The sequence below is a fragment of the Palaemon carinicauda genome, chromosome 2 (assembly GCF_036898095.1).
Source record: "Palaemon carinicauda isolate YSFRI2023 chromosome 2, ASM3689809v2, whole genome shotgun sequence".
In the NCBI taxonomy this organism is placed as follows: Eukaryota; Metazoa; Arthropoda; class Malacostraca; order Decapoda; family Palaemonidae; genus Palaemon; species Palaemon carinicauda.
In genome coordinates, this window is record NC_090726.1 from 69,672,582 (window position 1) to 69,700,449 (window position 27,868).

The 27,868-nt window shown below is 43.2% G+C and overlaps 1 protein-coding gene across 1 annotated transcript; it reads right to left on the reverse strand.

The window, feature by feature from the left end:
* Positions 1 to 1,825: 1,825 nt before the first annotated feature.
* Positions 1,826 to 27,868, reverse strand: LOC137625793 (cytochrome c oxidase subunit 5B, mitochondrial-like). Its single transcript, XM_068356683.1, has 3 exons — positions 27,711 to 27,868; positions 17,641 to 17,714; positions 1,826 to 2,267 (listed from the first exon to the last, which is right to left on the reverse strand). Exons 1-3 carry the CDS (start codon positions 27,790 to 27,792, stop codon positions 2,058 to 2,060), a joined length of 366 nt encoding a protein of 121 aa, XP_068212784.1. The 5' UTR covers positions 27,793 to 27,868; the 3' UTR covers positions 1,826 to 2,057.

Below are 27,868 nucleotides of genomic sequence, written 5' to 3' on the forward strand. Positions count from 1 at the left end.
TGGTTACCGTTCATTGTCCCTTTGCCTACACATACTGTACACCGAATAGCCTGGCCTATTCTTTACATATTCTCCTATCCTCATACACCTGACATTACCAATTCTTCTTCACCCAAGGGGTTAACTACTGCCCCGTAATTGTTCATTTACCACTTTCCTCTTGGTAAGGGTAGAAAGGACTCTTTAGTTATGGTATGCAGCTCTTCTAGGAGAGGGACTCCAAAATCGAAACCATTATTCTCTAAGCCTTAGGTAGTGCCATAGCCTCTGTACCATGGTCTTCCACTGTATTGGGTTAAAATTCTCTTGCTTGCGGGTACACTCGGGCACACTATTCTATCTTAGGTAGCAGTAGTTGGGGATTCAGCTTATGAAGCTTCATTGTGTACCGGGGGAGGGTGGGCTGTGGCACCATAGCAGTTCCAGCCAAACTCGGTTGAGTCCCTCGTCAGGCTGGGAGGAGCGTAGAGAAGAAAGGTCCCCTTTTTCATTTTTTTGATGTCGGCTACCCCCCAAAAATGGGGGAAGTTCCTTGTTATATAGATAGATAGATTCTTGTTTTGTTAAGTTTTTAGTGTATATAGGAAATATTTATTTTAATGTTACTGTTCATAAAATATTTTACTTTCCCTTGTTTTCTTTCCTCACTGGGCTATTTTCCCTGTTGGGGCCCCTTGGCTTATAGCATCCTGCTTTTCCAGCTACGGTTGCAGTTTAGCGAGTACAGGGTAATTATAATACTACAAATCTTCCAGTTTCCAATTTCCTCATTTTCTTTTTAATCTTGCTGCTCCCTATGACAATGATTTTGTACTGCTTCGGACTGCAATCTACTAAATTTCAAAGCTCGAATTTCACTTGTGTAGACATTGGTATTCAACTTTGCCCATGAACAAAGTAACGGAGCCAGAAAGTTAAAAGTGAAATTGTAACATTGTTTGTTGTCAGATCCCTGCACATTCACCACCCATTACTGTCTGGCAATGATTTTTGTGTGATGAAGTACTGGTCATTTGAATGTGCTGCAAGCAGACTGTCAGTACCTGTGCATTCTGCTAACCAAAGGTTCTTGCACAGCCTTTGGTCTCAGTTTATGATATTGAGGAGTTTACACAATATCACAAAAAGGTCTCAATATAGCTCCATGGTTTGAATTGTGAAATTAAGATATGCCCTTTCACAGGCAAGAGATCCTATTCAGTATCTAGGTACAATACCAGAGGGTACAATCTTGCAGTAGGGACAACAAAAAAATAACAAGCCGAGTTAAGACAGGGTGGCAAAAAGGAAGCAGAAACAGATACAGGAGCAGGCTAGAAAAAAATTGGAGCTAGGGGCTGAAGGGACATTGCGCTAATCTGTTACGAATACCTATAATGTACTGGCTGCATTTTCTTTAGATAAATTCTAACTCCACAGTTGTTGATATCAGCTGTGCCTATGTAATGGAAGATCTCTTTAGTCATGCACTTCAAATTTACACTTGTATACAAATGCACTCTTGTGTCTTAATTTCCTTTTATTATCTATTTCACTTACATATTTTCTTCCATTAGTATTTCACTTCCATATTGCCCATCTTTCCATACAAAATATTTTACTTATTGGGCTTTTTTTTTTTTTTAACCTATGGGAGCCTTTGGCATTCTAATACTGTATTTATATTGTGCAAGCAGATTGCCTAATAGTACAAGCATCAACTTTGATACACTATTCTTACATTTAAAAATAAAGGTTTAGATATCTTGAATATTATTTTGCTTGACCAGGTTATGGCACAAAATTTACTCTTAATTGTATTTTGGCGTTGCATTATAAAGAATGATAAATTAAAAGAAATTTATTATCGCTATACAATTCCAAAGTTTACATCATTGAATGTAGCCCTTTGTTGACTTAAGTTGTAAAGGTATTCATAAGAAGACCCAGTTCAGACATTAGCACACTAGTTTATGTACAAGAAAATTAGGAATGAAATGACAGCAATTTCAACAACCCTTGACAATATCCATACAAAATGAAAAGAAATATATTATTATATAATTCTAGTATTTTTCTTACACCACAGGCTTTGCATCGGTGAGCTGGAAAAAGTAACCACACTCGCACCGCTTTGTTTCGCCCTTCTCTAACCACATCCAGTTGATACAAGTAGCATCTTCCTCACAAATACACCCAACCAAACGACGTCCATAATATGAAGGAACGATAGTTGGGTTACCTGCACCACCACTTACTCGCTTGTATACTTTCATATCAAAAATATCCTGAAAAAAGAAAAAAAAATATTCATAACTCTTTAAACAATAAGTATAATGCACTATTCATTTTTAGTAAAATCAAAATACTACAACAATCAGGCAAGTTTCTTTTCCAATTTCCAACCACCAGTTTACTGTTGCTTAAATGTTCTCCTTAATATACTAAAGACAAAGAAAATATTTATTACATCCATTTTTATTTATTGAGAAGTGAAATAACTTCCAGCAACGTACATTATTATCAGAAAACAAAATCACTGAAAAGGACTGAGGAATCAATTAATGTTAGCATCTCCTCTCTGCTACTAGTAAGAAAGTCAATGAAATTTGAATCTTTCATATCTAGACATGAAAAAAGTTTTGGTACAATTACCTCAAGACAAAAATTAGATATGAAGTAGTTGGTAATAATCATTTGAAGTAATCAAAATTTCCAGAAGTGTTTTGGAGTTTATTTTCTGCTTAAAATGCAAGGGACATTTCACTATGTCAGGTAGAGTACATTCATAAGATTTTTGTTCCTATGTCTAATATGAAAGCTTGCATATTTAAAAAAAAAATATATATATATATATATTTCAAGTCAAATGTTTATGATTTCTAGTTTCATAATAAATTTATAAATAAAACCCACAAAGTTCCCTTTACCGCCTGCCTGCCTACCACACAGAAGTCAGTGATGGTTGCACATATTTTGACATAAGCCTTTCCCAACACAAATTTTCTCTAAAATCTGGAAGCAACATTGTAGAGCAGTGTCATGTATAAACAAAAACATTGATTCTTGCTATTAATTTTTTTTTTTCAGTACTTATCTAATAATTAGGTACTACGTTATAAGCACAATGGTTGACTGAAGAATGAAGGAGGATATAAATGACTTATCTGGTATGTCATATACAGTACCATTGTATTATTATTATCATTATTACTAGCCAAGCTACAACCCTAGTTGGAAAAGCAAGATGCTACAAGCCCACGGGCTCCAACAGGGAAAAATAGCCCAGTGAGGAAAGGAAATATGAAAAAATTTACATCATCAAAACAGATATATCATATGTAAACTATAAAGACTTATATCAGGCTGTTCAACATGAAAACTTTTGCTGCACGTTAGAACTTTTGAAGTACTACTGATTCAACTACCTGATTAAGAAGATCATTCCACAACTTGGTCACAGCTGGAATAAAACTTCAATACTATGTAGTATTGAGCCTCATGATGGAGAAGGCCTGACTATTAGAATTAACTGCATGCCTAGTATTACTAGGCTGATCTGAATGTAAAGGATGGTCAGCATTATGCAAAATCTTATGCAACATGCATAATGAACTAATTGAACGAGTGCCAAATATTAATATCTAGATCAAGAATAAGAAATTTAATAGACCGAAGTTCCTGTTCAACAAATTAAGATGAGAATAAGCAGCTGAAGACCAGTCAGGAGAACAATACTCGAAACAAGGTGAAATGAAGGAATTAAAAAACTTCTTCAGGATAGATTGATCACCGAAAATTCTAAGACTTTCTCAATAATTTTTTGTGCAATGGAAGAAGACACAGACCTAATGTGTTTCTTAAAAGTAAATTTGCTGTCGAGAATCACACCTACAATTTTAAGTCATACAAAGTTATAGAAACGTTATCAATGCTGAGATCCAGATGTTGAGGAGTCACTGTCCTTGACCTACTTACAATCATACTTTGATTTTTGTTAGGATTCAACTTCATACCACATAATTTGCACCATGCACTAATTTTAGCTAGATCTCTATCAAGGGATTCACCAACTCCAGATCTAATTTAGGAGATGGAATTGATGCAGAGAGAGTAGCATAGCATCATCTGCATATGCAACATGCTTGTTTTATAGGGCAAACCACATGTCATGTGTATATAGTATGACAAGTAATGGGCCAAGAACACTACACTGTGGAACACCAGATATTACATTCTTATACTCACTATGGTGCCCATCAACAACAACTCTTTGAGATATATTACTTAAAAAATGAATAATAATGCTAAGAAACGACCCACCCACTCCCATTTGTTTGAGTTTGAAAACAAGGGCCTCATGATTAACATGGTCAAAGGCAGCACTAAAATCAAGGCCAATCATGACTTCCTGACCACAATCAAAGGATTTCTGTACAGCATTGGATATTGTAAGAAGGGTATCACATGCTCCAAGGCCTTTACAAAAATGTTATTTTTATAATAAAATAAATTTTTGAATATACTTACCCGGTGATTATATAAGCTGCAACTCTGTTGCTCGACAGAAAACTCTACGTTAAAAATCCGCCAGCGATCGCTATGCAGGTAGGGGGTGTACTTCAACAGCGCCATCTGTCGTGCAGGTACTCAGTACTCAATGTAAACAAAGAACTCAATTTTCTCCTCGGTCCACTGCGTCTCTATTGGGGAGGAAGGGAGGGTCCTTTAATATATAATCACCGGGTAAGTATATTCAAAAATTTATTTTATTATAAAAATAACATTTTTCAATATTTAACTTAGCCGGTGATTATATAAGCTGATTCACACCCAGGGGGGTGGGTAGAGACCAGCAATAAATGTTTACATTATTATGAGCTAAGGATTTTTTATTTCATTTTAGCAGTTATCAAAATAACAAACTTAAAATAAATAAGTACCTGGTAAGGAAGTCGACTTGAACAATTACTCTGCCTTTTTAAGTACGTCTTCCTTACGGAGCCTCGCGATCCTCTTAGGATGCTGAGCGACCCCTAGGAGCTGAAGTATCAAGGGTTGCAACCCATACAACAGGACCTCATCAAAACCTCTAATCTAGGCGCTTCTCAAGAAATGACTTTGACCACCCGCCAAATCAAGTAGGATGCGAAAGGCTTCTTAGCCTTCCGGACAACCCAAAAACAATAATAAAACATTTCAAGAGAAAGATTAAAAAGGTTATGGAATTAGGGAATTGTAGTGTTGAGCCCTCACCCACTACTGCACTCGTTGCTACGAATGGTCCCAGAGTGTAGCAGTTCTCGTAAAGAGACTGGACATTCTTAAGATAAAAAGACGCGAACACTGACTTGCTTTTCCAATAGGTTGCGTCGATTATACTTTGCAGAGATCTATTTTGTTTGAAGGCCACGGAAGTTGCGACAGCTCTAACTTCGTGTGTCCTTACCTTCAGCAAAGCTTGGTCTTCCTCATTCAGATGGGAATGAGCTTCTCGTATTAACAGTCTGATAAAATAGGATAAGCATTCTTTGACATAGGCAAAGATGGTTTCTTAACTGAACACCATAAAGCTTCAGACGGGCCTCGTAAAGGTTTAGTTCGTTTTAAATAGAACTTAAGAGCTCTTACAGGGCATAAGACTCTTTCTAGTTCATTTCCAACCATACGATAAGTTTGGAACATCGAACGATATTGGCCAAGGCCGAGAAGGCAGTTCGTTTTTGGCTAGAAAACCAAGTTGTAGAACATGTAGCCGTTTCGGATGAGAATCCGATGTTCTTGCTGAAGGCATGAATCTCACTGACTCTTTTAGCTGTGGCTAAGCATACCAGGAAAAGTGTCTTTAAGGTGAGATCTTTCAGGGAGGCTGATTGTAGCGGTTCGAACCTGTCTGACATAAGGAATCTTAGTACCACGTCTAAATTCCAACCAGGTGTAACCAAACGACGCTCCTTCGTGGTCTCAAAAGACTTAAGGAGGTCCTGTAGATCTTTATTGTTGGAAAGATCTAAGCCTCTGTGACGGAAGACTGATGCCAACATGCTTCTGTAACCCTTGATAGTGGGAGCTGAAAGAGATCGTTCTTTCCTCAGATATAAGAGGAAGTCAGCTATTTGAGTTACAGAGGTACTGGTCGAGGATACGGATACTGACTTGCACCAGTTTCGGAAGATTTCCCACTTCGATTGGTAGACTCTAAGGGTGGTGTTCTCCTTGCTCTAGCAATCGCTCTGGCTGCCTCCTTCGAAAAGCCTCTACCTCTCGAGAGTCTTTCGATAGTCTGAAGGCAGTCAGACGAAGAGCGTGGAGGCCTTGGTGTACCTTCTTTACGTGTGGCTGACGTAGAAGGTCCACCCTTAGGGGAAGTGTTCTGGGAACGTCTACTAGACATCGAAGTACCTCGGTGAACCATTCTCTCGCGGGCCAGAGGGAAGCAACTAGCGTCAACCTTGTCCCTTCGTGAGAGGCGAACTTCTGCAGTACCTTGTTGACAATCTTGAACGGAGGGAATGCATATAGATCTAGATGTGACCAATCTAGGAGAAAGGCATCTATATGAACTGCTGCTGGGTCCGGGATTGGTGAGCAAAATATTGGGAGCCTCTTGGTCATCGAGGTTGCGAAGAGATCTATGGTTGGCTGGCCCCAGGTGGCCCAAAGTCTCTTGCATACATCCTTGTGGAGGGTCCATTCTGTTGGAATTATTTGTCCCTTCCGACTGAGACAATCTGCCATGACATTCAAGTTGCCTTGGATGAACCTCGTTACTAGTGATATGTCTAGACCTTTTGACCAGGTGAGGAGGTCCCTTGCGATCTCGTACAACGTCAGAGAGTAGATCCCTCCTTGCTTGGAGATGTACGCCAAAGCCGTGGTGTTGTCCGAGTTCACCTCCACCACTTTGCCTTGAAGGAGAGACCTGAAGCTTTTCCAGGCCAGACGTACTGCCAGTAGCTCCTTGCAGTTGAAATGCATTGTCCTTTGACTCGAGTTCCATATTCCCGAGCATTCCCGACCGTCTAATGTCGCACCCCAGCCTACGTCCGATGCGTCCGAGAAGAGAACGTGGTTGGGAGTCTGAACAGTCAGGGGAAGACCCTCTCTTAGGTTGATATAGTCCTTTCACCAAGTCAGACAAGACTTTATCTTTTCGGAAACCGGGATCGAGACCGCTTCTAGCGTCTTGTCCTTTTTCCAGTGAAAAGCTAGATGGTATAGAAGAGGACGGAGGTGTAGTCTTCCTAGTGACACAAATTGATCCACGGATGACAGCGTCCCTACCAGACTCATCCACAGCCTGACTGAGCAGCGTTCCTTCTTCAGCATCTTCTGGATGGATAGCAGGGCTGGGGGCTGATCGTCTTGTTCAGCAACGTCCTCATCAGAGGGTTCCTCATCCGAAACTGATGAGGAAACGGCAACGGAGTGGGCAACGTCTGACTCGCTGAATCCGGTCGCACTGGCTGGATGCGTGACGGAGCCGGACGCAATATCATGGAACTGCTGCACAGTCTGTGAACTGTCAACAACCATGGGTGCGCGAGGAAGCACAGCGTCAACCCGAAACTGTCTAGACCGTCTGGGTTGTGCAGTCAACACCCTACCGGGTTGCTGAGGTTGACGCACTGCGTCACAACAAGTCACCTCTGCTGGTTGTTGAACGTCCTGAACGTCAACAACCATCTCCGAGCGTCGCTTAACGTCAACGTGCGGCTGGCAACCCACACTGGGTCGCATCGGTGGAGGAACCACCTCAACTGGCAGACGCGAGTAGGTTACCTCAGCGTCAACAGGGCGTACAACCGACCGGTTGGAAGGTTGTTGGCCAGAAGGTTCTTCTCCGCATTTAAGTCCTCTATCAAGGACGCAAGCTTGGACTGCATGTCTTGCAGCAAAGCCCATTTAGGGTCTACGGGAGCAGGTGTGGCAACAGACGGGGTTAGCGACTGAGGCGGAACCGTTTACCATCCCTGAAAGCCTTGTTATGCGTGACATAATAGTACAGCAAAACTTCAAAGGCTCGACAACAGCTGAGAAGTTGACCTGTAAACAACTTGGAGCGTCTCCTGGCTAGGCGCCAGGGAGAGTCTACCAGGATTGAGAAGTCTATCTGGGCAGAGGCATGAACTCCCAAGCCGAGAACTTCTCTCGTGTCATATCAGACTCTCGCTCTATAAACCAGTTTAAAAGAAGGGAAAGCAAAGGCTGTATCCCCCAAACTCCTCCTGGTGAAAAACCAGTCGCCTAGCCAACGTAACGCTCTCTAGGAGAGCGAGAGAGCACTAGCTTAAAAACGACGGCTTCGAAGTAGCTAGGCCTAGTGTAAGCTCTGACGTTTAGGCAAACGAGGAGCAGCAGTTACAAGATCCGGACGAAGATCCTTAAAAAAAATCATCATGATTTAATTAAAGTCCATAGGAGGCTAAGCAGCTTGAGGCTCCTCTCCATCTGACAGAGTCCTCAAGGGAATATCAGTAGGAGGGAGAACAGCAACTTCCTCATCTACAGGAACCTTGTCCGATAAAAGCTGAGTCTCTCACTGGTGCATTAGTAGCGGACCAGAACACATCGTCATGTAACTGCTTGACAGTCTGTGAACTGTCAACAACTGAACTGTCAACCACAACAGGTGCGTGAGGACGTACAGCGTCCACTCGAGACTGCTTTGACTGCCTAGACTGAGCAGTCAAAACAACTCTAGAATGCGGAGGTTGACGCACAGCGTCAAAATAAGTCAACTCCGATTGTTAGTGAACGTCTAGAACGTCAACAGGAGCATCAGCCAGTGGCCTAACGTCCAAATGCGGCTGAAAAACCACACGAGACCGCATCGAGTGTGGTTCTAAACAACCTGACTGACGTGACTAAGCTACGCCAACGTCAACAGTAAGCACAAAGGAACGTTAGGTTGGCTGAAAGCCAGGATATCGATGAGATAAACGGCTAGACTCAACGGACTAATCGGCAGAATAGTCTTCCATAAGGGAGGCAAGCATATACTGCATGTTTTGCCATACAACCCCTTAAGGATCAACGGAAATGGTTGTGGTAATAGACGAGGGTAACGTCTGTGACCGCAACACTTTGCCTACAAAAAAAAGACTTTCGGAGTCTGTGTTACGCTTTTGTTAGGCGGCGAGCAGTTATCCGATGACTGCATAGGGTCAGAGCTGTCCTAATGGCTGTAACCAGGACGCTGGACCTGTCCTGAAAGGACTGACTTTCGCTTAAGGGCTTCGAAACCTTGTGACAGGTTTCTTATGCGAAAAGCCTACGGATGGCGAGGAGAAACAACGTCTCTCTCGTCTTATGGTAGGGGAGATCTTGGTAAGAAACACCCGATACCATAGAGGGAAAACGTCTGTTCGTTGGTCAAGGCCTCTCGAACCCATAAGTCTTTTGACATTACTTCTCCCCTGGGCTTGGGAGCTTGCAAGAGGTCCCGGACTAGGTGAACGACAGGCACGAACAGACGAACCCTCGGACGCAACACTGTAACACTTTGCGCCTCGGACGCAACACTGTAACACTTTGCGCCTCGGACGCAACACTGTAACACTTTGCGCCTCGGACGCAACACTGTAACACTTTGCGCATATCACTTTATCACTTCGATTTTCTGTTTTGCACTTATTTCTACCTGAAACACGCAATTCTACCCTTCATTAAAAGGTAGTAATTGCGAAATTAGTCGTATAATGCAAGCTCATAATACCAGCAAAAAACAGAAAACATATTTAAGATAAAAAGAAAAATCAGTGGCTGGGAAAGAGACTAAACACTAGTTCATATAACTACGTTTTCAATCTCTCACCGCACATAGCCTGGGGACGAGAATAAAAACCTAAAAACGTTTTATCCTTCCTCCCCGTACAGAGACTAGGGACGAGAGTAACACGAGAACAACGTTACCCGCTTGAACGGAACGTTTTCTCTCCTCTCTCTCCCTCCGTCTCTATCTCTCTCTCTCTTTCTCTCTTGATTTCGCACCTAAGAGAAGAGCCCAATTATATATCGTCAAAAAAACATGTTATTTGATTAAAGGAAAAAACTGAAAGGTTTTTCAAATAAAAAGTTCCTTTAAATTAGAATTTAAAACATTAAAGCTAAGAAAGAATGAACAAAACGTCAGAATCGATTTACTCTTACTGCAAAGTGAAACCGTGATACACTCTCTCTCTATCGTAACGATAGAGCGCATGTTGAACGTCCTGAACGTCAACAACTGCGTAGCATAAAAAACTAAACGTTAGTTCATCTTTGAAAACAGTACGAAGACTATCAAAGAAATTCTTTCATAAAATATTACATTTAAAAAGTTTTAAATTCTTTAAAAGCTAATTACGATATAAAGGGCTCAACGTTGATTAACTTCGGTTCCAAGTTAGGACCGCCTACTATCAGGAAAGGTCGCATATAAACAAAACATTAAAATTTATTTTTATATGTTTATAATAAATGGAAAGTTAATCGAAGAGGCCTAATAAAGGCGGAGAGATATAAAATATATAGATCTATAACGTGATAAGATAATTACTAAAAGCCTAAACACACTTCCGTCTAAGGGAAGGGTCGGCCATTTAAAAGTGAAAGAAAGTCCATACTCTCTTTGTCACCATAATTAAATCTATCCAAAACGAGTTCAAGTTTTGAGATGAAGATAAAACACCTGCATAGCGAAAGCTCAAAACTAGAATAGTGTACTTCACCAAATAGTTGTGAAAACAAATCCAGTTAGCAACAGCGAATTAGTAGGTCTTGCCGGTAGCCCGACAGAGAGAAAATTGAGTTCTTTGTTTACATTGAGTACTGAGTACCTGCACGACAGATGGCGCTGTTGAAGTACACCCCCTACCTGCATAGCGATCGCTGGCGTATTTTTAACGTAGAGTTTTCTGTCGAGCAACAGAGTTGCAGCTTATATAATCACCGGCTAAGTTAAATATTGAAAAACCAAATTGCAAACTAGAGAACAGATGATTACTTCAGCAAACCTATTATGATGTTTTGCTCGAAGACATTCCAAAACTTTAGATAACAGGAGAGTTATGGAAGTGCTAAAAGGTGCTCCTCTTGCTACCTTGTGCAAAATAACAAATAACTTTAGAGGTAAGAAATATACAGTATTTATAAAAAAACACAGGAAAAATACCATTTGAGTCTACACCTTCATAAGCATCAACGTCCATGACAGCTTTAATTTCACGAGATTGAGAAGCTAAACTAGTTAGTTCAGTCTCAGGAACACAGGAATGAGGAAGTTCGAGTTCCTCGTTACTCTGTTTACTATCAAACACATCAGCCAAAAGGGTTGCCTTTTTCTTTGGACAGTGACTGAGCCATCTGGTTCAAGTAAAGGAGGAACTATTGCAGCTACACCAGAGTGCAAATTTAAGGGTAGTCCACCACTTGTGTTCCTGGGTTGTATCGGAAAGGGTTTCTTTTATGGTTAAATTGTATTCCTTTTCAGTTGAAGCATAAACTCTCTGAGCAAAAGCTCTAAGCTGATTATAGTTATTCCAAGTCAAATCTGATCTGTTACCATTCCAAAGATGAAAGGACTCCTGCTTCTCCAAAATAAGCACGTCTACAATCATCATTGAACCACGGTTTGTCCTTCACTCTTAGCACATGAGAAGGGATACACCTATAAATTATGTTGACTAGATTCTCATTCAAATGGACAACAGTATCAACAGTACTAGAGATTTGTGACCAATTCACGCCCCCAAAAATCATGCAAAATTCCAGTCTGCTTGAGATTTCATATAAATCTTTCATGAGTATGATACATCAGGGACAGGCTGCTGTCTCCACTACTAATGAAATCAATGCATGATCAGATGTCCTGACGGGAGAACCAACCTTACTTGTTATAACGCCAGGGGAGTCAGTGTATACGAGGTCCAAGCAGTTATCAGACCTGTGAGTAGCTTCACTTATGACTTGCTCACAGCCTGATTCAAAGGCAAAGTCTAAAGCTCTAACGCCATGGTGATCAGTAGGAGAAACAGAACTTAACCACTCCCCATAGTGAGCAACGGTGGCATGTTTTGACATACACTGTACATCATCATAGTGAGGGGGTTAATCTTTTCCCAGTTCTGGATATACTAAATCTCAAGAGTTTACAATTCTTACAAAGTTTTCCATGGAAACACCCTCAACATTTCTGGAGGAAATACACAATGAGGAGTGGGTGCTTTCAATAGATCTAGTAAATACATACTTCCTTATTCTTGTCTATCTAAATTCAAAGAATTCCTTTGATTTGTCAGCAATATGAAGGTAACTCATGTATGTTTTGGCCTAAAGACAGACTTTCCAATGTTAACCAGAATGATGGCCTGCACCACTTCAAATGTCCAAGATTTTTAATATACCTGGAGTGGTTATTTTTTACCTATGTTGGAAAAGATGCACATTCCACAAGTATGGTTGTTCAGATTTCTAGAGGAAAAAGGATTCTGGTCAATGTTTTAAGTCTCAGCTAGTGCCAACTCAGACGAGTCTTTATCTAGAGATGTTAACATCATGTCTTGAAAGGGTTTTCCATTGGAACAGAGGAATCAATCTTCTCTTCTATTATTAAAAGATCTGTTCACAATTCCTTCAAAAGAAGGATTGGGGAAACTTCTAATCCTTTTACGTTACGAAAGACTCGAGTCTTCATATCAATGGTTGGGAACTTTTGCCAATATTCAAGGACCTTCAGAAAAAACTCGAGGCAGATGAGACCACAGTAGCATTCTAAAACAACATAGCAGCAATGGCATACACCCTGAAACAATGGGAGGACAATATCAAAATTGCTGTACATGATAGAAAAGCTATTAACTTGGACAAAATTTGGAGGCATAATTCTTTTTCCTTGGGTCATTAAGGGTTAAGCATCAAATAAATTCAAAAGAATGAACCTTCATCTGCAAACATGTCTAGAAAATTTTCAAGTGGTGATCGACCAGACTTAAAACATTTGCAACTTCACTGAACAAAATGATGAATTTGTTTTGTTCATCAAGGATGGTAAATGCCCTGTTACGAGACTCAAAAATGAATATTTTAACCCTGTTGATGACTGACCAGGTGATAAATTAAGGATTTCTCAAAACAGAAGGATGGCGGTGATAGCCAGGATTTGGCCACAAAGGGAATAATTCACAGATATGTGAGTTCCATTAACGGAGTGTTAACACAAGGAGGTTGTCGTATCAAACCAATCCTACTGAAAAAAGAATTTTGAGGATAATTCTGCTAAACCCGTGTGAGCTACATCTTACCAATTAGTCTACTCACTGCATCCTTAGAATCAACGTTTTCAAGGTTCTCAAGGGGGTAATCTTTAGTTCCGAAAGACAGTCTACTAATATATTTATAAAAACCAATACAGTACAGTATACCGGTACATACCCACCCTACTTCCCACTGTTAAGTGGCATAATGATAGTGAATTATTTAGATTTTGAGACTCAAGAATTGTTTTTAATGTTTAGATTGAACAGTATTTAAAATGAATGATTAGATAACAAAAAAAAAACAATGTTCTTTGCCTTCACCTAATATGAAAGTATTATAGGCTACTCTGTTGGACACAAGGAGGTGGGAGGAGCTTGTTGCCAGCAGTGGAACAGCTGGAGGAGGCGAGCTCAGAGAGCTGGCCCTCAACCTTATCCCTGGCACTCTTCACCCCTTGGGACCAAGGCAAAGCCGCACTGGCCTTAGAGGGTTTCTGAGTGCCAAAGACTTGGTCCAGGACCGTATCCTTGCCTTCACGAGGGGCGGTCTCCAGGTCCTTGAACTTGTTGAGATGCCTCATCAGAGTCAAGACTTGCCAGAAGGCATGCTCTGACTCATGCTGCTCTCCTCCTGGTGAACTGGCAGCAAAGTCTCCTGTCCCCAAATGCTCTACTTGGGGGACACGTGGACGTTCTCCTGGAGTCTCGCTGGCTCTGGTCGAATTCTGGAGGAAGACTTCGGGATAGTCTTCGAGTCCTTCGGTGCCCTTCTAGGAGGGATGCAGGACTCCAGCAAAGAAGTCTGAGGGCTCTTCTCCGCCCCACCACGGGACGATTCTCCTACTTGCGGTGGGGTCTCCCCCACTGGTGCGGTGGGAGAAGGTCTCACCTCGGTAGATTTCCCCGAGGACATAACGTCTGAGGGGGGGAAGGAGCTTGTCTTACGGACTTCTTCGGAGCCAGCTTGACCCTGGGAGAAGTCACCACGATCTCTACTCCTCTCTTCCTCTTCAGTGGGGACGAAGCTGTCGTTGGTTTGAGGCCCAAATCAGCGAAAGTGGGCTTAACAGCCTGGATGACAGCTCTGATAAGGGACCCAAACGACGGCTGCTGACTGACAGACGCAGTGTCAGAGACTCCCGCTAGAGGAAAGGGGATCGGGTGATCCTTTGGAGTAGATACCACAGGGCCTGCCTGAAAGGAAAAAGAAGAAGATGGGTGCTTAGACCTCTCTGGAGACTTCCCCTCCTCCTGCGAGCGCGCTGTTCTGCGCTTGCGGGGGGGGGGGGGCGTGAAGAAGATGACCTTACTGCTCGTGCTCCTGAGGACTCGCTAGGAAGCTTGCGTTGCGAAACCCGGAGGTACAATCCCAGGTTCGCGTGCGGGAGAACGTTCGCGTGCGCGCGGGTAAACGTTCACGTACGCGCGGAGATGAAAGCGCGGGCGAGGAGGCGCATGGGCGAGTGTCTGCGACCAGGAGAATGACGGCGCGCAGGAGAGCGATGGCGCGTAGGGTGAGCAGGAGAGCGACTGCACACAAGTGAGGTTGTGCGTGGGCGAGCAGGTGATCTTCTACGAGCGGGCTCGAGGGCGCGCAGGCGATGGAGCGCGTGGGCGCGCAGGTGCGAGGTCTGGAGAAGACAGATGAGGCGCAGAACCAGCAGGCGTAGAAGCGCGTGAAGGAGACTGCTCGTGCGCGAGTAGTGTCTCGTCCAACTCTGGAAGTGCGCCCGATAGAGTGCGAGCGAGGGTGACTGCGCATGATGGCGCGCAGGCGAGGGTGACTGCGCATGATGGCGCGCAGGCGAGGGCGACTGCACATGATGGCGCGCAGGCGAGGGTGACTGCGCATGATGGCGCGCAGGCGAGGGCTGACGAGAGGGCGAGTTCCGAGGGCGCGCAGGTGATCGTGGGCGAGAAGGAGAAACATGAGACTTCTTGCCTAAGCCCAGATCAGGAGATCGTGGGCACGCAGGCGAGCGATGGCGCGCAGGAGAAGAGCGCTGACGAGCTGGCAATCGTGGGTGCGCATGGCGCGTCTTGGGAACGGGGCGCGCAGATGTGCGCTGGCGTACAGGAAATCGCTGACGCGCAGGTGAGCGCTGGCGAGCAGGAGAGCGCTGACGAGTCGACTCTGCCGCGTTGTTTCTGGAGCAGGATGGTCCTCAGCAACAGCAGGAACAGGAGAGCGCGCGCAGGAGACCATGGGCGCACAGGTGAAACCTGGCAATTAAGGGTCTTGCTCACATTGTGAGACAAGCCCTTTTGCCCCGAAGGGACCGGTGCCCGTTGGACAACGGGGTGCATGGGCGCCCACTGCGCATCAGCTGCCAGGAACGGCGAAGGAAGGTCAGCAGGTCTGGCAGGCGTAGGAGATCGCGAACGATCTGCAGAGAGGTCCAGTGATGCGGCTGCAACGGTCAACTCACGTCGAGGAGGATCCTCTGCGGGGGACGGCGAGGGTGAGGAGCCGAAGAGGCGCCTCCTAACTCCCTTGTAGGGAGAAGGAAGTCCTCTACGGCGAAGAGGAGGGCGAGCCTTACGGCGAAGACGACCTCTGGGAGCAGGAACACCATCATCAATCCTCCGAAGAGGAGTCTCTGTCAGTGAACTCCCCCGAGGGAAAGAATTACCTGCAGGAGAGACCGTTGGACTCAGCTCCTCCCTCGAAGGATGTTCGGAGGGGGGAACTGAGCCTTCAGCAACAACAGCACCCAAAGCAGAGGTTTGACCCAACCCGTCGGAAGCCTCTGCCACAACAACGTCGACGATAGACAGAGGGTCTACCTCCGCTATGACTGGGGATTGTTTGACAGCTGCGCCCAACTGGATCAAGTCAAACAGGGCTTCCCTGGAGGGCGAACCCTTAAGCCCCAAGGAAGCCCAAAGCTGCAACAAATCATCATTAATAACAGGATTAGAATTATCCTCCCCCGGAAGAGGAGGAGGAGCTGCCTCGCTATGGGAGGCAACTCCCTCTCCCGAAGTCGGTCAACAAAAGAACGGCCTACGCTACCACTCGATGGCCTCTCACGAGAAACCGATCGAGTGGGAGCTTCGGAGGAGGTTTGGGCAACGGAAGAGGAGTCCTTGGAATTTTCCTTCTTCAAGAAAACCCTTGAAGGAGAAAGATCCCACTTAGACTTCTTCCGTTGCCGGTAAAACCTCTCCCACTGGGAGGTAGACCACTCCCTGCACTCACTGCACACTTTGTCTCTATCACACCGTTGACCTCTGCAGTACGGACACAAGGTGTGAGGGTCCGTCTCGACCGCCGACATAAAAGTCCCACAAGGGCGGTCGGGTAAGCCAGGGCACTTCCGCATGATAGATGTAGAGGCCAACTTCCGAACACACAACTGTAAGAAAAAGCAAAAAAAGATTAAGGCTGTCAATATGCGAGGGTGAGAGCAGACACGTCTGACCATTACCCGAGCCAAAAGCGAAGTGAATCAGTTCACCGGTGTGTGAGGGGGGAGAGGTAGCTAGCTACCCCTCCCCTACCCCCTCGCTAACTAGCGAGGGGGTAGTTAACCCTCGTTAAAAATCTAATGGCTCGTCATTCAGCTACGCCGAAAGTAATACCCTATGTAAATAGGGTATTACTAACCTGTGGACGGGAAAGATGTCACCCGAGAGGAACAGAACGTGTTAGACTAAGCAATCCCTCCTCCGGCTGCCATAGCCGAACAAAGCAGAGCAGCATCATAAGTGTTGTTGAAAAATCAAAACAATTTATTTAAATTTAATAGCTGAAGCCAAACCACATGGGAGAACAACCCAACCCGCTGACGGGAAGGTTGTTACCCAAGAGGCACAGGAACATATTTCAGACCAAGTACTCCCTCTGGCTGCCAAAGCAGAATGAGAGAGTGCAACGTCGACAGCGAAGAGGAGCAAGACTGAAGTCATGCTTTGGGTAGCTCCCCTCTGATGAACTTGCCAGGAGCGAGTCACATCTACATCCAAGCAGAGGAATATCCACACAAGGAAGACTCCGCTGCGACAGAGGCTGCACTCAGAGAAGCAAGGAAGGCCACCAGCCTATGGCCTGTCCGACGTCAAAGGAAAAGAGAACGTGAGAGAAGGTTTCGCAGCCCTTGAGAAATGGCGCACTACACTATCACCAAAACAGCAACACTCACACTGTAATGTTTAGAAGAGTTGGGGGGAGAGAAAGATGCAAGTCTACTCTCACTGAGCAAAAAGTAAAAAGTGATGAGACAACATAGGTGTATGTGAGGGGGGTAGCCACCTAACCCCCTACCCCCACTAACTAGTGGTAGGGTAGTTACACCTCGCTAAAAGTCTTATGGGGCTAGTCTTCCAGCTTTGCTAAACATATAATCCCTATGAATAGCAAAGGGCTTTGTATTTTGTGTCAGAACAAACAATTTTCAACACCCCTCCAAACAATACATACCTCATTACCCGCTGCTTTGGCCATAAGCTCATCTCTCTCTAAACCAGTTGCATGTTCCATTGGGTCAGCCATCACTGCAAAAGATATTTAGATGTAAAAATCACAAATTTTCAAGTATTTTACATTTCAATAAAAGTATGTTTTTAGTATAGCTGGAAGGCAGCTGTTAAAATTTTAACAATGTTACGGTAGTTACTTCCCAACCTTAAAAGCCACTGAGCTCTTCACCTTCAGCCTAAGACTCGTGTGGTGGTCTAGGCCGGAAAAGTAACAAAGAAATCACAATTGTATAGTTTGGAAAAATACAAATTACATTTTGGAAAATTTTTTGTTCCAGCAGAATTACAATTCGACTTCCTTTAATGACTTATTCTTGGGAGAGAGGAAGTCCCTATAACCAACTGGCTGGTTTACATTCCTGGGAAATGTCAGGACACATTTAATCTGTTTAGAAGCAAAAGTGGTAATTCCTGCCAAGTTTCTAACAACTTATATAGCAGCCTGTCCCTGATGTAACACACCCACATAATAACTATATAACATCTCAAGAGACTGAAACGGCATTTTGAGTGATATTTTTAATATGAATTGGTCCAATTGTAGAAGTATTGAGCCTGTTGTTCTTTTAAATAAGAATTTGGTGTACATAATTGAGACGGGTTCTTTCCTCGTGTGCTAAAATACCAAGTGAAAGGAAAACCATGGACCAATGATGATTGTACATATGCTTATTTGGAGAAACAGGCGGCCTTGCATCTTTGGAAGGACAACAGATCAGATTTGACTTGGAATAATTATACTCGGTTAAGAGCTGTTGCTCAAAGTTTATGCTTCAACAGAAAAGAAATACAATTTAACCATTAAACAACCCTTTCTGGTATAACCCAGAAATATAAGTGGTGAGCTACCCTTAAATCAGCACTCTTTGGTGTAGACTTAAAAGTTCCTCCTTTACCTAAACAAGATGACTCTCTCACTTACTATCTAAAGGAAAAGGCAACTCTTATGGGATTAAGAAGAGTAATGAGAGACTCGACCTTCCTCATTTCTGTGTTCCTGGGGCTAAACTAACTAGTTTAGCTTTTTGGTCCCATGAAATTAAAACTCTTGATGGACCTTGGTGATTATGGAGGTGTAGACCCAAAAGGTATTTTTTCTTTGTTTTTTATAATGATTTCTGATTTCTTAGGTCCAAAGTTATCTTATTTTCTTCAAGATAACAAAAAGAGGTTCTTCGACAACTTGTTGGAGAAATGGTAATGTTACACCATTCAAGTACTATAAATGTGTTTGTGGTAGCTCTAGTCCAACTGATTACCACTAAATTTCCATAAATCCTATATAATCTAAAATTTTGGAATGTCCTTTAGCAATACAGTACATCTAAATAGGTATGCTAGAGGTAATCTCTTCCTTAGTTTGTAATTTGGCTTTCACAAAGGCCTTGGAACATGTGATGCCCTTCTTACAATTCCCAATGCTGTTCAGAATTCCCTTGATCGTGGTCAGGAAGTTTGTATGATTGGCCTTGATTTTAGTGCTGCCATTGACCGTGTTAATCATGAGGCCTTTGTTTTCAAACTCACACACTTGGGAGAAGGTGGATCTTTTCTTATCATCATCATTGAATTTTTGAGAAATAGATTTCAAAGACTTGTTGCTGGCCATCATAGAGAGTACAGGAATGTGATTGCTGATGTTCCTCAAGGTGGTGCTCTAGGCCCATTACTTTTCATACTACTGTACATACAGTACACACAGGTGGTTTGGCCTAGAAAACAAGATTTTTGCATATGTAAATGATGCTACTCTCTTTTCTTCAATTCCATCTCCTCAATGTAGGCCTGGGGTTGGTAATTCCCTTAATAGAGATCTAATTGAAATTAGGGCATGATGCAAATCATGGAGCATGAAGTTGAACCATAACAAAATTCAAAGTACGATTGTATGTAGGTTGAGGACAGCGGCTCCTCATCATCCATACCTCAGCATTGATAACCATATATGTTTTTTTTTTTTTATTTTAGGTGTGATTCCTGATTGCAAATTTACTTTTGAGAAACATTCCGTCTGTTTCTTCTTCAATTACACATAAAAATTAGCTTAAGGGGACCATCTGCTATGTGCTGCATTTTCTTTTCTAATGATCCAAATTACACAATTCCTACATATGTTTTAGACATATATAATACCTTCATCACATAAAAATTTAAAGTCATTTGATCAAAAACTTTTTGATTAATTAGCAAAAATCATGATTTAAAAAAAAAAAATTAGGCACATTTTGCTCCACTTATATGACACACATTGTACTGAAAATCATACCATCAAAACTTCTTTATAAATCGAATAACTCTGTGTAACAGATTTTCGATTTTCCTATTTCTTTCTTTAATACATTTTTTTTTAATTTTCTTTGTCTAGACGTAAAATAATCATGAAAAAAACGAGAAAAAGGGAAATCAAAATTTTTATTCCTCTTTTCAATGATATCTTTCTTTCTAAAATCAAACAATAAGTGAGAAAAATGTACCCAAGTGAGAATGGGTATGTTTTTGAGTTATGAGCTCCCAAAGATTTGCTATAAATTCTAGCTTTTTCTTAAAACAATCAAGATAACATCATTATAACCATACCATTTACTTTTGTTTATTCCTACATGAAGGATCCATAAACGAGGTGCCAGCAGCCTCTCATATTTTTCATGTTTCCCTCTCTTTTTAGTTCTTTTTTGTTGCTCTCTACTAATTTTATGTTATTCTTTGACCCTAGGTAACATTGGCCTTGCTATAAAGTTCAAAGGACATTGTGAAAACACAATGTACATATGAACTGCTAATAAATAAATACACATGCAACGAAACTTCTATAGGTCTTTGGAAACTCTGGCCTGTTCTTCTCGTAGATCACTGTTTGCGTTTACCTACCCTCTACCAATGCTTTCCATCTCTACCAGACGTACGAGATTTCGAAATATAAGTGAAAAAATCGCTATATAAATGCAAAAATAAACACGCCAAGAAGATTCTGTCAAACTCAGTCATGCAGACGACGCAGTAAAGATGACGTCATCATTTACAGACCGGAAAAAAAAACGACACTTACACCTTCACCTTTTAATAGACGCACATCGGACATCAACTGTGTCCTGTCCGCAGCCAAAGATTCAACTTTAGCGCCGAGAGCTAGAATCGCCACTAACATATCTTTTAGTGAAGGTTCATTAGCAATTGAAATAGTGGGATCGGGATCTACCACTACAGGTGAAGGAATAGGATTAATGACATGGGAGGAGGAAATATCTCTAGATGAGCGAGAAGAACTACGCCTCAATATATCCCTTTTAAGTTTACGTCTGTATCTATCAAACTTAATCCATTCATGCTCTGACAGCAAAACACATTCGTCACAGCGATCACCTAAATCACTCTCTTTACCTCTACATGCAACACAGAGAGAATGGGGGTCAAGAGAGGCTTTAGCCATACGGGTCTTACAACCACTAGTCACACATAACCTAAAAGTTATAGGGGGGTGGCCATTTTGAAAATTTAAGAGAATTCAGACAAGCAAAGGTCAAAAATCATCTAATCCAAACAAAATCAAGAAATATCCAAAGCAAGATCAAAAACAAGCAGGAGTCAATAACCAAAGATTTGTACTTCACAAAAAAAAAACCATCAGTAATGACGGAGTAGAATTCACGTGTCGCTGCTAGCGACGGCAGGGAATATATGGGGGTCACTGGAATGGTTCCCAGGTACCTCGCTAGGGTGCAGGGGTGGTACACCCGGCTATCCAACTGGTGGTTGGCGCGAGTTTCGAATTTTCTGCCGTTGACGTCGGGGACGTAAGCTATATATATAACTACCGGGTAAGTCTTGTGTTTAAAACTCCCCCTTCCATCCTCTCCACATCCATTCCTGTATGCCATCGAACCGCTGCTCAAACGTACGGTTTAATATTGTTTTATATAGTTTTCTGACCAATTTCGTACACATTTAAATAATCATTGTTGTTTAGGTAGACGTTTTATTAATATTTTGGGCATTTTGGAATGCGTAGGAACGTATAAAAATAAATACCATTATTTCTTATGGGAAAAAAGGTTTCGGTACTCAAACAAATTGGTGGTCGATCACTGATCCCGAACGGATTATGGTCTAATACTGAGGTATCACTGTACCAAGGAGGAGGCCTAATCTGACTGACGGCAAGTGATCTCATAACTCCGTATAAGTAAAGAAAGCTCCAACGAAGAGGAAAAGTCAACTCCTTTCAGCCTAAGGGTGAGGCTTAAGGCTGAGCGATAGCCTTTCACCGCCGAGACTAAAAGAAGCTTTTCCTCCTGAAAGTTTACAAGGAACTGGAATAGTCGCATCGAGCAGAGAGATATTCCTTCCACAACACTAACCACAGAAAACTCTCCATTTTGCCTGATAGACTGAGGCTGAGGATTTAACGCAAGTAACCAGACATTCTTTCCGTGAGAGAGGAGACGCTGGATAGTCTCCAGACGGGAAGTCGAAGCGACTGCACGGTCCTGTGAAAGACATTTGCGTGTGGTTGTTTGAGTAGATTTGGTCGTAGAGGACGCTCTCGCAGTAGATCTACTAGGAATTGAAGGTCTGGAAACAACTCTGCGTGATGCCATGGCAGTGCTACAAGGGTCATCATTATATCTTTGGACGCTCTAATCTTGTTGAGCAGTCTTCTCATCAGACAAAACGGAGGAAAGGCGTACACGTCGATGCTATCCCACCATTGTTGAAATGCATCTTGCCATAGACCCTGAGGGTTCGGGACTGGAGAGCAGTACAGCGGAGACTTGCTGTTCAGAGATGTTGCAAACAGATCTACAGTCAGGGAACCCCACAATGTCGGGACTTTGTTGGCTACCTGATGATTGTCCACGCGCACATTCCTCTTACCAGGAATGAAGCGAACTGATAGGGACACCGAATGATCTTCCTGCCATCTGAGGAACTTTACTGCAAGATGGCATAGAGGCTGCGAAAAGGTACCACCCTGTTTGTTTATGTAAGCCACAACTGTGGTGTTGTCGCTCATCAACACCAAAGAGTGACCTGCCAGCAACTGTATGAACTGATGGAGAGCTACGTAAGCTGTTCTCATCTCTAGAAGATTTATGTGCTGGTACCTTTTTGACTGACCGGAGATAGTATGGCGCAGCACGTGAGCCCCCCACCCTTCTTTTGATGTATATGTGAAGACCATAAAATCAGGAGGGGGAACAAAAAGATTCTGGCTCCGTTGAAGGTTTACGTATGCCATCCACCAGTTCAAATCCGTCACCTGATCCTAAGTTATAGGAACTTGAGTATCCAGTGGATCGGAGTTGGTTCCACTCGGACTTCAGCTGCCATTGCAGGGATCTTACCCTGAGGCGGCAGTTTAGAATTAGACGGATAAGAGAGGTTAGATGGCCTAACAGACTCGACCAACGAGAGGCCCGAAGGATTTGTTTTCTGAGGAAGGGCACGGCCACTTCCCTCAGTATGTGTACCCTTTCGTCTGATGGGAAGACTTTCTCTTGGACGATGTCTATTATCCTACAGAGGTATACCAGCCTTTGTGAAGGTTGCAGTAATGACTTCTCGTGGTTTATCAGAATCCCCAGATCCTGACAAAACTCGAGAAGCATGTCTCAGTGACGAAGAAGGGTTGTCTCCGAGTCTGCTAGGATCAGCCAGTCGTTCAGATATCCGAGAAGATAGATGCCGTTCCTGTGAGCCCATAATGACACCAGGGCAAACAATCGGGTGAATACCCGAAGAGCTGTCCCGAGACCAAAACATAGAACATTGAACAGGTATGTCATTTCCTCGTGTATGAATAAGATACTTCCTTGAAGACTGATGGATTGAGATCTGAAAGTATGAGTCCTTCAAATCCACTATGCACATGAAGTCCCTTGGACGAACCGCTTGAATGACCATGTCTGCCGTCTCCATTCTAAACCCAGTCTGTTGCACAAAGTTGTCCAGGAGAGAGATCGATGACTGGTCTCCAGCCAACAGGTGCCTTTACCACCAGAAAAATTTTACTGTAGAAGCCTGGGGACCTGTCTGCAGCCTCTTGGAGAGCACCCTTCTACAGCATGGTCTGGGCTTCGGCCGTAAAGGCCAGATCTTTTCTGGATCCCTACGCATAGAAGTTTAGAGGCACTGGATCCCGAGTCAGAGGAGGGAGTGATTGAATGAATGGGACGCGATACCCTAGAGCGATCACTTCGCCCATCCAAAGTTCTGCACTGTGAAGCTGCCACCTCTGCCAGTGGTGCTGTAGGCATCCTCCCACAGGTGGTAGGTGAGGAGGAATGCCATTCCTAATGGGAGTGACAACCTCAGCCACCTACCTTCTTTCCTCTGAAGGACTTGGTCCCTTTCTGGCCTTTGGATGGAAAGAACCGTTTAGACACCTCAGAAGGTCCAGAGGACCTAGAAGTTGATGGGTGAGAAGAAGGTCCTTGCCGACTACGAGACGGCTAGGAAAGTCTACCATAGGGCCTCGATGTCATGGCCCTATGGAGGAGAGAATTGTTCAACGATTTCCTCCATCGCTCAGCAGCCCTCTCTTCTCTTCTGAAACGAAGAGAGAAGAACCCTCAAGGGTGGAGTTCCTCAACCAGAAAACCTCAACCTTCAGCACTTGCTTATGGAACTTCCTAATGGCAGTATCCCTTCTCTTGAGTATGGCATTTGCCCACAGTTTGGCTATGTGGAGCGACAGGAACACAGGAGTTCAGGTACCTGACAACAGGACAGACTCCAAAGTCTTCCTGGACGACCCCAAAAGATCGTGGGAGCAGACCATGAAGCCCAAGGATATGTACCAACCTTGTGTCATACAATTGTACATAATTCCTTTGGTATATACAGTATTATGCTTGTATCTTCGCTCTTCCCTCGCACTAAATCGAACATGAAAATTCATGTCTGCTGTTTTCCTCTGTAACATTGTCATTTCCTCGAACATGTATTTTCCTGTTGCCTTGAGGTTTTGTATATAAAGGAGAGTGTTCTTTAATATATACTCAGTTGATTGCTTCCTGCTTTGAGTTCACAACCCTCTCTGAGCTCGTCACATTGGTGACCCCGGAGTGACTTCGCTCCTCCCGCCTCCCCCCCCTCCACCTCTCACCATTACTATGACGCCGTCAACGCATACCTTCTGCAGCAGTACTCGCCGTCGCCAGCCGCCCGTATAGCAACGCCTTTTCAGCTCTCTCAACAACCGTTGGGAGACCAAAGGGCTTCGCTCACCCTCGGGAAAATGACCAGTATCACTCGCCTGCAACCTGCCGCAGACAGCTCTCCTCGTGAGGTGAACCTACTTCGTGCCCTTATGGACAGCCACTTCATGACCTTCAAAACCTCCATCAACACCTCCACTCGTGACGAAGAGGACACCTATTCAACTTCAACCGAAGCCGACGTGAATGCTGTAGGACATACACGCCTAAGAATGCCGTAGGACACACACGCCTATGAATGCCGTAGGACACACTCGCCTATGGATACCGTAGGACACGCCTATGAATGCCGTAGGATACACACGCCTATGAATGCCGTGGGACACACACGCCTATGAATGCCGTAGGACACACTCGCCTACCTACCCCGTGACGAGCCGGAGCGGCAACACAGTCACCCATCATCCACCACTCACTCGCACCCCAACCATCGACTTCTACAGCCACTCACGCGCAGTTTTTACTACTACCTCTCCAGCTTCAGGGCACCTATTTAACATGTTTAGTATGTCATTTTTAGAGGGGGAGCCATGTACCAACCGTGTGTCACACAATTGTACATAATTCCTTTTGTATATATTATGCTTGTATCTTCGCTCTTCCCTCGCACTAAAACGAATATGAAAATTCATGTCTGCTGTTTTCCTCTGTAACACTGTCATTTCCTCGAACATGTATTTTCCTGTTGCCTTGAGGTTTTGTATATAAAGGAGAGTGTTCTTTAATATATACTCAGTTGATTGTTTCCTGCCTTTGAGTTCACAACCCTCTCTCGGCTCGTCACAGATACCAGCCATAGATCAAGCCACAAAGCAGCCAGCATGGCGTACCTCGCGCCTTTCTCCATGTTCATGAGCTCAACTGTTGAGAGGGAGGCCCTCAGAGAGAAGAGGATTTGGGGCAGGAGACCTTCGTTAGAGAAACTACAGCATTTCCATTGGACCATCGGGATAGTGGGTAGAGCTATTGTGCATTTGGGCATAATTTTCATGGTAAAGGAGTGGAGTTTAATAGAATAGGAACAATCATGTGAAGTAACAAAGCTACTCTCTGTGTCACTGTGAAGTTGAACGACTTACAAAAAAAATCTTAATTTACAGCAAGTTAATTATTTTTTCCTCTATCATTCCGTATTTGAGCCGATAATGTATTGATAATTGTTTTTCACTTATTTTACCCATCAAAAATAGCACTGGGTGGGATTCTATGGTAATATACCAGTAGTTTATGTTGTCTGCAATAATATTGATTATACCTTAGATTTGGCGGAATTCTTGTCCATATATCTCTACTATCCCTTTCGGCTGTGAAGAAATTTCATAATTCCATAAATGACCACCAGAAGAGTTGACGTGCTGATAGCAGATTGGGAATTAGCCACAGGGCTAGCAGTGCGAATAGCCACATCGGAGCCTTTGTATGTCAGCGGCCAGTTCCTCCCTTGTGGATTAAAATCGACATCAACTAACCTCAACTTTCCCCTCTAACCTAACCCACAAGCCGTGTCATTACCTACTTTCCTAACGGGGGGGGGGGGGGGGGGTTGCCTAACGTCCCCCTGCGACCCCCCTTACACTGCCGTATTCTAAGTTACCCGTAATCATACTTGCAAGTGACCGCTATCATACATTCACCCCGTACCTTCCATCATTTATTCAATTGCAACGGGAACGAGCGTCATTTTTTCTATAAGAAAAAAGTAGTTTTTTCCTAGGTTACATTGCCCTGTAATACAATAAAATATTACCAAATTTTCCCTAGGTTATATTGCCCTGAAATACAGTACAATAATACCATTTATATTTTACATTAAGTATTTATTTGTGACAAAAATCACTCATTTTAAAATGAAACGGGTGTTTTTCTACAAGGAAAAGTAGTTTTTTCCCTAGGTTATATTGCCCTTAATACCGTACAATAATACCCAATAATACCTTTATACCTAACTATAGGGGTTTTCAACCCTTTAAAAGTTGACAAACATCGATGGGGTAGTTTGCAGCGCTACGGCCAAGCGTCCTAATTTGCTTATTATCGCTCCGACTTATCTTGTATAGCATAAAAAATTTGGAAATGGTCTACGGATCTTAAATATGTGCTTAAACGCACACTTTTATGTTTTTTGCCGAAAACCCTAAATTACCTGAAAATTTGTGGCTCGAGTTCTTACTCCAGCCACGAATCTTCTCGCTCCCATAGTAGGTAAGGGGGGTCCGGGGGGGGGGCGAAGCCCCCTTGGGTAAGGATACGGCTTTTAGCATAGGTTAGGTGGGTTTTTTAAGTTAGCTTCTCCCGCCAAAATCGTTTTTAGAACGACGGCCACAGTTCAGAATATTCCAGTTTTCTACGAACTCGATTTTAGAATGACGGCCACAGTCCACCCCACTTTATAATATTCCCATTATCTATGAATGAAAACGGATCTGGCCGTCACCCTACAAAGGCTCCCATCGATGTAAGAAACCGTATATATAATCACCATAGCCCTATCTATATCTCTGAACTATTACACCCTAAACCGGTGCATGAGTAAAGTAATGTTAAAAATATCTACCAAGGCGTACATAAGATAAGCCCATCACAATTATATTGAGATCACTTAATGATGTAATGCATGCAAAAATTAACTTGAAACAATATCCAATATGAAATCTGCCTCTCTGCAAATAAACTACAAATAATCAAGATTTACCATTTATATCCTAAAGTCACGTAGGATAGATTATTGGGGTTAAACCCGGTGGCAAATTTCTCGAAACGCCGGGTCTTTCTATAAATAATAAAAATCACTTACTTTTATTAGCATGTCTGACTGTAGTTACTTGAACACCTCGACGGGCAGTAGCAGCAATAGTACGTGCAATAATTCCAGCCATTTCGACAAATTGCAGAGTCGGGTGCCTCAGCTGATAGGGTCTCGGCGATTGCGTAAAGAATAGACCGTTGGTTCGT

Coding starts and splice junctions, on each gene's coding strand:
- LOC137625793 (XM_068356683.1), bottom strand. CDS start 27,792: ATGGCTGGAATTATTGCACGTACTATTGCTGCTACTGCCCGTCGAGGT. Junction 17,715..27,710: donor AGTCAGACATGCTAATAAAA/GTAAGTGATTTT, acceptor TATCTTTTGCAG/TGATGGCTGACCCAATGGAA. Junction 2,268..17,640: donor CCAAAGCAGCGGGTAATGAG/GTATGTATTGTT, acceptor TTCTTTTTTCAG/GATATTTTTGATATGAAAGT.